This window comes from Micromys minutus (assembly GCF_963924665.1).
Source record: "Micromys minutus genome assembly, chromosome: 4".
Taxonomy (NCBI): domain Eukaryota; kingdom Metazoa; phylum Chordata; class Mammalia; order Rodentia; family Muridae; genus Micromys; species Micromys minutus.
This window is the reverse complement of record NC_137973.1, coordinates 51,667,156-51,680,787: the sequence shown is the minus strand read 5'-3', so window position 1 is coordinate 51,680,787 and position 13,632 is coordinate 51,667,156. Positions and strand designations below refer to the sequence as shown.

General features: G+C 34.8%; 1 protein-coding gene across 1 annotated transcript in view; it reads right to left on the bottom strand.

Moving 5' to 3' along the window:
- The window catches only part of DPYD (dihydropyrimidine dehydrogenase), an 878,881-nt gene that overhangs the window by 763,254 nt on the left and 101,995 nt on the right, over window positions 1–13,632 (bottom strand). The window contains exon 3 of the mRNA XM_080916202.1: window positions 12,075–12,157. Within this exon, the coding sequence (XP_080772328.1) occupies window positions 12,075–12,157 (83 nt within the window). The remainder of the gene's footprint in view (window positions 1–12,074; window positions 12,158–13,632) is intronic.

Genomic DNA, 13,632 nt, shown 5'->3' with positions numbered 1-13,632 from the left:
TACTAGCTATATTTACTTTTTCTCTTAATGGAAAATACATTTGCCTCCAGAGTAAATTACAGAAAAACAATGGAGATGATTTCATATATAACGTAGTTACTTGAAATACTGAATAAAAAAGTTAATTTTTTCAATGAAACATATTGATATATGAGAGAGGAGATGATAATATCAAGAATTTACTTAAGTACCAAGGAAATACAAGAACCAGTCAATAAGTAAATGAATCGAAGTTTTCAACAAAAGAAATGCAGTGTTCAAAACTTTATTCTAAAAACTAGTCAACATCACTAGTCATCAAAGAAATATAAATTAAAAATACTTTGATATCCCATGTCATTCCAATAGAAAGGCAAAAATTAGTGCGGATGCAGTATAAGAGAAACACTTATTCACTGCTGATGGGCTGAATATAATTACTGCAATTTAAAATAAGTTTGGAATATTAAAATTATTAAAAATTAAAATTAGAACTACTCTAGGACTCAGCTATTGTACTCCTGGAAAGATACTCAGAGAATGGCATATCCCTTTTTTTAAATCTGTAAAACATTTATTTGATACACAGCTTGCATTGAAAAATGTGCAAGCATCTTTTCAGGTAATAACAAGAGCATAAGTTAATTAAAAACAGGTAGAAATTATGAGGAGCCAAATTACAAACATATACAAATAGTAATTATAATAGATTAATAAATAGAATAATCACATATCATGAGGAACCCAAATTTAAAGAATGATGGGTAAACAAGGACAGACAACTAAATTATAAGCTGAGGTATGGTAGTTCATATTTCTCAGGAATCAGAGACAGGAGATCTATGAGATTTAGGGCAGCTATATCTACCTAGCCAGAAAGTTACGTGCCAGCCTAGACCACAGTGTAAAAACTTGTCTTAAAACAAGTTATGAAAACTACCAGACTTGCACACTAATAGCTGTCAAGAATATTAAAGGAGATTTTTTCCATGTAGTCATCCTAAGAATTCTTAATATTTTAACCACTTGGGAAAATGATCTAGCATTGAAGAATAACATATCTTAATACAGGGATATTTGTACAACTATTTTATTACAATTATATTCATAAGAGCAAGGAAGTGAATTAACCTAGTAGTCAATCAACAGATAAATATGTAACACAATCATGCTCCAACATTTAACAAGGGCACATGCTCCACTATGTTTATTGCCACCTTGTTTGTAAATGGCCATAAACTAGAAACAACCCAGATGTTTTACAAAAGAGGAACTGATAGAGAAAATTTGGTACATTTATACAATGAAGTACTACAATGCTATTTAAATCAATCACCTCATGAAATTCTTAGGCCAGTGGATATAACTAGAAAATATACTGAGTGAATTAACACAGACACAAGAGAACACAAGGTACACACTCACTGATAAGTGGATATTAGCTCAAAAGCTCAGAATACTGAAGATACAATTCACAGATGATATGAAGATCAAAAAAAAAAAAAAAAAAAAAAAAAAAAAAAAAAAAAGGATGATCAAAATGTGGATGCTTTAGTTCTTCTTAGAAGGGAGAACAAAATACTCACAGGAGGAAATACAGGGACAAAAAGTGGAGCAGATACTGAAGGAAAGGCAAGAATCCAGTAACTGCAGATCCATCCCATATGCAGTCACCAAACCCAGTCACTATTGCTGATGCCAAGAAGTGCTTGCTGACAGGAGCCTGATATGGATGTCTCCTAACAGGCTCTGCCAGAGTCTTACTGATACAGATTAAGATTCTTGCAAGGAAATATCAAAGGGAGCAAATAGAGCCCAATAGAGGAGTTAGAGACTGAATGAGCTGAAGGGATTTGCAACCCCATAGGAAGAACAGTATCAACCAACCAGACTCCCCAGAGCACCTAGGGACTAAATGACCAACTGAAGAGTACATAGGATGGGACCCGTGGATTCAGCATATATGTAGCAGAGATGACATTGTCTGGCATCAACAAGAGGAGAAGCCTTGATCCTGTGAAGGCTTGTTTCCCCAGTGAATGGGCATGCCAAGGCAGGGAGGTGGGAGTGTTTGGGTTGGATGGGGAGCATCCCCATAGAAGTAGGACAACTGAGAATGGGAAAAGGGGGAATCAGGAAAGGGGATAACATTTTAAAATGTAAATAATTAAATTATACCCTATACAATAAATATGAAAAATAAAATTAAATAAACAAAAGGCAATGAAAAACAGGCGTGTCAATGTAAACTGTGCATAAGGGATGACATTCAGAAAGGGTAGAACACAGCTATTGCATCTCAGTACATTATGAAATGAACCCAGATTGTTGAAAGTGGATTAAAAGAAAACACTGAGTTCCTAAACAATAGTCTATTATCTATAAAGCCATTCTATTATTATTCTTAAGTTGTAGAACATGCCAAATATAATTACAAAATACATATTCAAAACATGTAAACCACTAATTTCCCACTTGTAAAAGCCTGATTCAAAAAGCAATTTACGTTATGGTTTACTTAAGCCCTGTAACTACATTAAAATATGATAGTGTATACACAACAGCTTGTTAACAAGATTATCAAAACATTAAAATCATAATGCGCCACTTCAATTATGGATACTTAAAATTAGAGCTAATCCTCACAGTACCAATTTTTATCTCCTAAATAATTTTAGCTATTAGCTGTTCATTCAAATTCTGTATCTCAGATGATCAGCATTCCAGAAGAACTTAGCTCTGCACTCCTCTTAGGTAGTGAACGAAAGCTGCCTTCCTTCCCTCTACTGAGAGCCTTCCCAGGAGTTCTGGGACTGCTTAGTACATTTTGTGACTCTCATACAGTTCTTATGTTGTGGTGATGCCAATCTGTAAAATTGTTTTTGTTATGATTTTCTAAATGTAATGTTGCTATTGTTATAAAATTGTTATGCAAATCTCTGTGTTTTTACATGGTCTTAGGTGATCCCTGTGAAAGGTACTCCAGGGTCTTTGTCCAGAGGCTGAGGACCACTGCTCTAGTCTTTAAAAGGCTGTCTTTGTTAAGAACTGGGGAAAAATCCTTCTCCTGACCTTATATTTCCTATATTTCTACTGGTCCTCTTGTCAGTAGACTCGTTGCAGTAAGTTATCCTGATGGTGTTATTATTTCAAATGTATGAACTTAGTCATAAAAGCATCAACAATAGTGAGTGGTTTTTTTTGGTTTTTTGTTTTGTTTTGTTTTTGTGTTTTTTTTTTTTTTTTTTTTTTTTTTTTTGTACTAAGAATAATACCCTTAATCAAGCAGCACTTAAAACACAGTACTCACATCAGTTTGGACACTTCCATTCCATTGTTAATGACTAGGACAATGGTTTTTATTAAAAAAGAAAATGTTGACCTGTATTTGATTTTCTTGGTGCTAATTTTTGCAGAATTTCTAACTGGTAATTATATAATCAATGCCTATCACATTGGACCCCTCATTAAACTTCAAAGCACTGAAAACAAAACTGTGCTTTAAAAATATTCACAATTTATCTTGAGGCTAGAAAAATGTTTAATGGTCAAGAGTGTTTAAGGCCCTTTCTTAGGACTTGGGTTTGGTATCCTTAGATTCCTACATTGAGAAGGGATGGGACTAGAAATATAAATAATTTTGCACCTGAATGGCAGCTAACAGACTTCGGTAATTCCAGTTATGTGAGAGCTGATGCCCTGTCCTGGACCCATGGGCCCTGTGAGCTCACATGGGCATATATACCCACAGGAAAAGAATCCAGTCACACCAAATAACAACAAATATATACACAATTGAGACCAAATCTATAAACAAACTAGAAGCATGTTCAGTTCCTGAGCATGTTAATGATTTTAATAAATATTAGTAGCTATTGCAACAAAATATTTTATTCCCCATGAATGGTAAAAAATAAATAAGCCATCTGAAATTGTTTTTGTCTCACCAACGAAGCTGAGTGAATAAAAATCCTTAGTATTTGTGTGTGTTACAAGCAAGCAATAGAAAATGTGTTTGTGCATAAGCATGTATGTAGGCATGCAATGGTATTTACTCTGTACAGTTAACATGAAGTAAACTAGCAATGTTGCACCATCTCATAAGATTAACTATATGCATTTGCTGACTGCAGGCCATTGGTGCTTATTATAGCAAACACACCATTAACTGTATAGCCATGAGATAATACTGTCTTTGGATTCCAAAATATCTAAAGGTAAACATCTTGAGTTCTTATTCATGTATTATATGATAGAAACCAAGTCAAAAAAAAATTCCTGTTACCCCTGAAGTGCTTCTGTCTTTATAACACAAATGGACACATTGTATATTTGATCCGAGCAGGGGCACTTGAACTCCTGGATTTGGGGAAGGAGTTGTAGGGATGATGGACACTTGCACTCCTCGATTTGGGGAAGGAGTTGTAGAGATAATCCTTGTGTTTAAGCCAGTGAGCAAAAATCTGGGTAAAATACTATGAAATTTCAATTGAAATGGAAGTGCACTAGCATTTTATTTATGAATATGATTAAAAAAATTCTCGTTTATTTCATATTCGTTTTGAATCCGCCATCAAGTTTTTAGTTTTCTGCCATTTGTTACATTTTGTTATTTGCTACTCTCAGATATTTTATAATTCTTTTTTGAATTATTAAAAAAATAATTTGATGGAATCTGAATATGTGCCTGTAATCAGAATACACATACAAAAAATACAAAGGAGGGGGAGATGGGAGTGGGGCAGGATAAAAGGATAACATCTCAAATGTATATACAGAGTATCTAATTTTAAAAAAGAAAAAAAAAGGAGTCCCATAAAAAATAGAAAGGAAATTCCATATTCCTTCAGCCTGTCATGTTGCAAATTTTCTTTGACTTGGACAAGGGATTTTATATATACACTTTGTATATGTGTAACAGTGTAAACACAATCACAATACATAAGTGCACACACATCCATGGGCATATATGTTTACCCTCTAAACATTAAAGGGGACAGTGATAATGACCTTATTTAGATGAACACAATTTCTCAGCAAGATAATTATTTATTCAAAGTATGGCAGAGTGTCCATTATAGGAATTCTAGTTTAGTATGGGGTATAATGAATTGGTAAAGTAGTACTTTAGTCTAACCAAACAGTGAAATAAATTGTATTATCAGTTGGCAACATACCTCTCTACCATCCAAGATGGGAGGAAGAGGGGGTGGAAATTAAAAACATGCTTAGTTTCCTATACCTAGACACGATGAGGTTGAAAAAATAATTTCTCCTTGTTTTCATATTTCCAATGAAACTCAATCTTCCTTTATGAAGTTTGCATCATCATTTCTATTTCTGCCAACTCTAATAATCCAAAGTGAAGAGTCAAGAGTATTACAGCAGTTTTAACCTTTTGATTCAAATGACAGGTAGACTGATTGTGTCTCCTAGATATCGCTCTCTACGTTGACATGGTTAGAATAGATTTCTTGACTCTGCATCTATGCTGAGTTTCCATTGCACCTTCAAATTCTATTCCACACACCAGAAAAAAAGCCAGCAAACAGAAATTGTACAACTCAACATCTCCACCTAGTGGCAAGAATCCCAACACGTGATGAAGCCTAGCAAAGAGGAAAAGACTCAGTTCCTCAGGTTCTAGCAGCTCCTCTCCATAATAAAGATTCAGAAGCAGCAGCCCGCACCCAGCAGCCTGTGCCTCAAACAACTGGAACGTTTTGTTCCCCGGCTAGTGATTCTTAGAGCTATGTCCTTAAACCCGACCAGCTGACATTTCTACAGAGTCCTTCAGGACTCTCTCGTGGCTTCCAAAGCATGTTAGCCTTTTTTGTTTTTCCTTTAAAATACTATATATTCTAGATCAAATTATTTTGCAGAATTTAACGTCTCTGTTTCTCAAGTTATTCAATTTTAATATCTAACCTTTCCCTGTACCAACCACTTGGTACCCATTGTTCAGTTCTGCCTCTGGTAGTCGAAGTAGACACACGTGTAAAAGAGCCTCACCTTCCCAGTTATACTCAGACTTCATTACAAGGTCCAAGACAGGCACCAAATATTAAAGTTCAGAAATCAAATCACGTTGAAGCGATAAGAGGATAGAATCAGCTGAGATAGGCAAAAACGTCTCTGGAAGAAAGGCACAAAGTAAGTCCTAACAACATCATACCGTGGACCCAAGACATGATCTGGACAATATGCCAGGTTTTTTTTTTTTTTTTTTTTTTTTTTTGTTCTTGTGCTTAGATATGTGTCTTTAATTTCATCATTTCCACAAAGTTTATAGAAGACTTCCACAGAAAAGAAGATCTAGGATGTATGAGCGGCAAGTACATATCATGCTTTTGGTATTTTACATGGGAAGACCACCGTGAATTTTCCAAATCAGTTCCATAAACATCTATGACTGAAGCAAATTATTGGAAACAAGGTTAGTGCTATTAAAGGAAAACAGGATAGAAACATGATTAAATTTGGTATCTTGTTATGAATTTTTAACATTTATTATGTCTTTTTCTTATTATCATGCCTCACTTCGAATCAATTAGTTTTTCAGTACAAGAAGGCAAAGTAAAACAAATATTACATTTGGTGACACAGTTAAATCTTATTCAAATGGATCAAGGTTATATTCCATTAACTTAAGAATTATTCAGATTTTCCATAATTTTCATGACTTGTATATAATGTATTTATATGTGGTAAATGAATACAAAAAGGCGTGTTTACTTTAAGGCTCTTCATGGTACTTGACACATCTCTCCCCATTGTATCAGGAAATTCCATTCTTCATAGCCTCTGAGACCTCAGAATGACTGGCTTAGCACACAGATCCGCTCTGCCCACCGAACTGCAGTGACAGCCACTTGCGAGGACTTTGTATGTATTTTTTAAAGTTTATACTTTTGGTCGGCCAGATCAAAATAGTCTCTGAGTATTTCTAAGAATTTGAGTCACATTTTTCAATAATGTACCAAGTTTGTTTCATAATTGGTTGTACAGGTTGTAATTTAGTTAATATAAGTCTTTATATTTTGTTGGTATAGTCCCATTTATAGGAAATTTTTAATGTATTCAAAGGTTTTGATTATTTTCAATAACATTTGCTTTACTATATTCATACATCACACCTTGAAGATTTAGTCACTTCCATAAACCATTGGAATGGGAGCTATTTGTTTTTATTTTATTTAGCTCCTTAATGCATGTGAAGTTTGCTTTGACTGTTAGAGATAAGAATATGAAGTGATTTCTGTCTTGAAACAGAGAAAGTTGATGTTTAATAAGTGGTTCCTCATGTTCTTAAATTTCCAAGTGCTTTATCTGAGCAATTTCACTAGATTTTTATAGGGATCCCCACCAGTGAGAGCCACTGACTGACTTATGAATTCCTACATTTCCTTAAAAGACAATCCATCTCTTTAATTGTCTTCTTTACAGTTGAACAATACTGAGAGCTCATCTCTTCTCAGTCCTGAAGATTAAACGGCTCTGGCACAGAACTACAGTAGGAGCTCTTTTTCCTTCTTAGGGTTTTGTTTTTTGTTTGATTGTTTGGGGGTTGTTTTGTTTGGTTGTAGTGGTTGACTCTCTTAGGATATTTAGAAACAAATACAGACCTAGAGAAGAATACTCATTTTGTCTCTTTTGTATCAACCCACTCCGTTCAGCGTGGGCTTTACACTGAGTGCTGTTGTGAATGGAATTTTTCTGCCATCTTCACAAGGAAGAGAACACAACCACCTTTGATGTGCATGCCAATGCTCTTGCCTCACAGTAGCCTCTTGTTCACTGGAACACTATGTATGTCCATCACACATCACCGTGGCAACACAAAACTTTCCTATTAGGAAGTCCCATCCAAACCGCCATCATAAGAATTCTCTAAGCCAAATATTTAGGTATCAAAAAAATGAACAATTCTGCTCTTTCTATAAAATGACCACATTTGGGAGGCTAAGAAGCCACTGTAGCTGGCCATCAGATAATTCTACCATCACAGTGTCTGGGGCAGCCCTGCTCTGAGTCTCTCTATGGTCCACTGGTCCACAGAATGTAGAGAAGAATCTCCCTGCTATATGCTTTTCTCCTCCTATGCTGCACATCACAGCCAAGCCTCACTTGGCTAATAGTACTTAATTGAAATGTAAAGTCCTAAACTGTTCCAAGAGCTACTCATGTGAAAATCTCAAACCTTCCCCTGGCTAAAAACATCAAAATACTAACAAACTACAAATGGCCACATTAGTCTTACTCTTGGTCTTAAATTGTGAAGTTTTATTTTTCCTGTACCAAATGCACATTCCACATATGGAGTAACCTTCACGGTCTGAAAATCTTCTAAAAAAATCATCTGCATGTAGTCCTTTTTAATATTCTCCGTCTCTATGTCTGTCTCTCTGTCTCTGCCCTCCCTCCCTCCCTCCCTTCCTCCCTCCCTCCCTCTCTCTCTCTCTCTGTATATATATATATACAGAGGTATATATATATACAGAGGTATATATACACCTCTCTCCCTCGCTCCCTCCCTCTGCCCTCTTTGTTACTATCCTTATCCAATGTGTTATTTAACCAGAGTATTCCGTAAAGAAAGATGTAGTTCCTATAGTTTTTACATAGAAAAAATTTAGGTCAAGGGTATCATTACACCCAGAATCCCTGACAGTATTAAAACAATTCGTAAACTGAAAGGGAGCAGAATCAAGATGCTTACCAAAGACTAGCCAGGAAGAAAGCTAGATGGGGACACAGAGGGCTAAGCACCAACTAAGTCCTCTCCAACTGCATAGATGTAGAAGCTTAGACAGCAGAGGACATCAAGCAGAAAAAGGCTCCAGGGCTGGTGACCAGGTCAGTCTGAGGACTCCAGCTAGGTCAGCCCCTTCCCACCTCCAGCCCCAGTGAAATATTTTCAGAACAAGGGGTGCCCCTGTGGACACCTGAAGTCACTGAAGGGCTGGTGCAGAGATGAATGATAGGAACAAAGACACTTCAATTGCCAACCCAACCCCTTGGCAGAGGATAAAGAAAGGAGCTACTGTTAAGTGTGTGGAGCAGAGCAGAATTCAAGGATGCATCTTGAAGATCTGATCTTCTTAGCCTTCACTTCCACCGAATGACTGTTTGCCTGAGGGCACAACCTGTATCCTTCAGCTCCGTAATCATTCCCTGGAGTTACAGAAGTGAACGTAATATTTCCTAAAGAGGCAAATGATGGTTTCATTCCCTATGAAGCACTTTCTCTCTGTAATCTAATTTCACAGAGCAATACATTTATTATAGTTTGATACGCAAAATTATCATTAATATCCCCCAAAAAATGATTCCTTGAAATAATGACTTTTTTTATAGAACCTTAGATTCTGTAGAAAAAAAAAAAAAGTTGATCTGCATTATGTTCTAATAAAAACATTTTCACGGAGCCTGCTGATGTCAGTTCCTTTGCTAACTGAGGCTTGGCTAAGTTACTTCTACCTGTCTGCTGCTGCCCTAAACCTGCTCTGGGGTCCTGGGGGTCTCACTGTCCTAGTAATACTCTTACTGCTCCATTTCTGCTTATAAATTCATGACATAGAAAAAACTTACAATTAAACAAACAAAAAGTTTATCTGTGCGAATGGTTGTGATTTAAAAAAAAAAAAAAAAAAAAAAAAAAAAAAGACCAAATTTCAAGCTTTGCTTCCAACACAGTCTTGCCATTGACAATCCGGTGTCATTTTCTTCCCCCTATACTATTCGCTCTTACTTACAACACTGTACATTCACCTCAGTGACCTTGTCACTTGCCTGTGTTCAGGGTTGGTCCTGCCATGCTTCACATGAGGAAGAACTTATCACAGATGAGAGAGGAATACATTTTTTTACTTCTTGAATTTTCTTGAATCCTATTTGTGATCTCCTCTATCTGAACTTTTTCATGTAAAAAAATGACCTCCCGATGCATTAAAAACAGAAGGTGCCCATAGACATGATATTACAGTGTAATGTTACTGGTTGTGAAATGATGTCGCTGTGTCTAGTGTCTCCAGGCATTAAAGTATACATGTGTAAGTGTATGTGGCCACATCAGATATTCAGCCTCAGTAAACAAGTGCATTTCACCACCATGTGATTAAATTCTGAATTAAATTATCTGGACTGCTGCCCTACTCACTGCATGGGTGGTCAGAGGTCACCCCAACTACGTAATTAATGCTGTGTCCCCACCCCCATCCATTCATTCCTACTTCTTCTCTTGGAGGAGGGTCTCTCTGTATGGCACAAATCGTACAGATTTTTAAACTGGCAGAATTTAATAATAATCTTTTTTATCTACGGTTTCCCTACAGTTCAACTTGGTATTTTCTTGAGGACAGATCTCCTCTAATGCTCCCACGTCCTTGTGTTCATTGTGTTTCCCCATTCACATCCACATCCATTCACATGGCCCTTTTCAATTCTCTCTGTGTATTTGGTCTTCAGTTCTTTTATTTAAAAGCATGCGAGCTGGCATCCTCTTTGTCTTCCTGTTTTTCAGCGTGTTTATTTCAAGATGAATAGAAATTAAATTGCCAAAATAATTGGTTTCTAAATAGATATTAGTATGCACATTTCACATGTTCAAATTATAAGCTCTACATAAATGACATGTTCAATTTATAGTGGTGCCGTGTTTTTCAGTACAGAATCCAGGACATATTTAAAAGCAAGAATTCATTCATAATTTCTGACCTAGACTTTCTACAGTCTATTTTTAATTTTTAATTTAAAATTATTTTCAGTAACTTAAACTTTCTCAGACTGTCAGTCCTTTTGATACAGACACACATTCTCAATGCATACTCAGTTTTATTTTTCCACCTTTTTTATTAGTAAAGACATTAACAATAAAATAGGTTTCCTTGCTCCAGCTGGTAATTTCTCCTCCACACTAGTAATATATTATTCCCCTTTTTGTGACATCATAATCATCTATACAGAAGTACCATGTATCTTTGTGTAGAAGCTACTGTTTCCATTAAATTTAATTACCTCCCCCTGTGGTTTTAAATAGAAGTGGCTTCAAAATGAGGGCAGCTTCTATTAAATTTAATTACGTTCTCCTGCTGCTTGCATGGTAAAAGGGAGGTTGCTAAATGAGAGTGGCTTCTAAACTAAAGTATATGGTAGCTATGTACAAGCAATAACAAAATTGTGTTTAAACCAGCAGCCACTCTTTTAGATTTCCCGTTTCCTGTATTTTAACTTTGAGTATCTCAAAGCCATCTTAAATAAATGAACATTAAGGTATTTTTAAAGTAATGTTGGTTTTATGAATACAACAACAAAAATATGGCATTATATTGTACAAATGCAGGAGACTGTGGCACTGTCCGGTCCAAGCTGGGAACTTTTAGTGTTACTGTTATTGGTGCGTTCCTTGTTCTAAGAATAATGAGCTTATTACTTGGGCATCATTAATGTCTGGTGACGTTTTTCTTTGATTTTGATCAAATGAATTTAAAGGATGCTTCATTAATGGTTATTAAAAAGAGATATCAAGGTTGGAATGAGTGTTGAGAAAATAAAAATAGTGATGTTAAGTGAATAAAATCAGAATATTCATAGGACTTTGCGTCCAACCAGAAGTAGTTCTATACTTTGAAATAGGGAGATAAGGTAAATAACTTTAAAAATACTTTTTAAATAAAATAAAACAGAAGATGTTTTTTAAAAAAAAATCTTTTTTTTTTTTCAAATTAATTTTTAGTTAGGAAATGGTACTCAGCTAGGGTACCATTACACAATGTTTATTTTAAACTCACAGGCAGAATTTAGATGAACAATATTTTCATTCAATCACACAATTTAGTATAAATATAAAACAAGACACCCTGTAAGCATTTTAAGTAACAAATTAAACATTTACATTTTTTACTGTGCACTGAGGCTTAACATTTATGCAGCTTCAAAACCAAAGTACAGCCTCCAGGGAAGTCTCTCCACTGACAAATTAATACCTTAGAGAACAGAGCTGAATGGTGGCAATGAACTCATTTGTTCCCCCAATAATGAAGAATGACTTTTTCTTTACCACATCTGTGACTGTTGCTATGGTGACCCAGACTTACCTCACTGCTTCTCGGAGAGCTCCTCGCTCACCAAGAGTTGTGTGCTTGATGTCATCAAAATTATTCTCCAGCCTCTCACAGGTCTGCAACATATTAAAACAGTGAATTAATTTCCCACGCCCACGAAAAATTACATCTATGCAGTTATGTAAAAATATAATTGATTGTATTGATCACCGTCTCATGAAAAAAATAGGCACGCTGCTTTAATTGGGTAAGATTCATTAAAATCGACAGTGAAATTCAACAGCCACAAACTCTGGAGTCCTATGATGCATCTGCAGGAAAAAATCTCCTCATCAGACTTCCCTCAAAATAGGTGTTAAAAAAAAAATGAGTGTCACACAAAAGTAGCCAAACTGCCAGGGTTTGTCAGAACAGCAATTAGTTTTCTAAAATAATCTCAAGTTCATTAAAACCTATGTAAATATGAAAAGAGCAAAACCAGTAAAGGTAAGTTCAATTTTATATTGATAAGTGTATATGATAATGATCCAGTTCAAAATTAGGTAATGTGTACCTAAAAAGAGAGCGCCAAAGTATGAAAGATGTGCTAAAATTTTAATCAAGATTTAGAATGAGATCTTCAGAACAACCTTATATATTATATTGTAAACTGTACATATGAATCCAAATAATTTTATTTTAAAGTAAATCAGCCCAATTGCCACGCAGTCAAGTCCTTAAGAAATATTAAATTTAGACCATGCATCACAGGCAACCTAAACCACAAAATGTTCCTACTAGGTAGTAAATATACCAGTACTAGTGCATTACATTTTCTAAAACTAAACTTAATGTATAAACTACATTTTTTACAACTTTATTTGAAAAAACAAAGATAAATGTACAGATTTTAAGCATTTTTTGCATACAATACATTTTTGTCAGTACTTGGTTTTTTTTTTAAAGGTTTGATAGTGTGAGTAAGATCTTACTAGTTACAATGAGCATAAAGTATATGTAAAACAAGATGTAACCTGGAAATAGTCAAAGTTTTCTTGGTGTGTAAAGATTTTTTTTTTTACAATGAGCGAACAGTACATGTAATACAGAGTGTAACCCGGATTTTAAGGGTACACTTTACACCAACAGTTTGATAATGTAATAAGTATCACAAATGTAGAACTTATGTCAAATTTTAGCCTAAATAAATATTTATTTTAATCTCTTCAAATATTTAAGTAATAAAAATAGTTTTGTACTTTATGTAGGTTTTTTTGCTGAAAGGTAAATAATAATAAAATTTAATTATGAAAGTATTATTTAAATTCTCAAGTTATAAAAAGAACACACTGGATTTCAGAAGGCTACAGAACTTAGATTATTGATTTCCAATGTACAAGAGTTAATTAATTTTCAAACTTCTGGTATCCAATTTATCATTCTCATTTTTAGTTCTTCATTTTGTGTAGCTCAGATTAAGGAAATGATCACCTTAATGCATAACCAACTTATTTTATCATGAGAATCTAAGAAATTTCTAAAATAATTTAAATATAAAGATTTTTATATTTAATGGTGCTTAATATATTATGTTTTCTAACATGATATATTA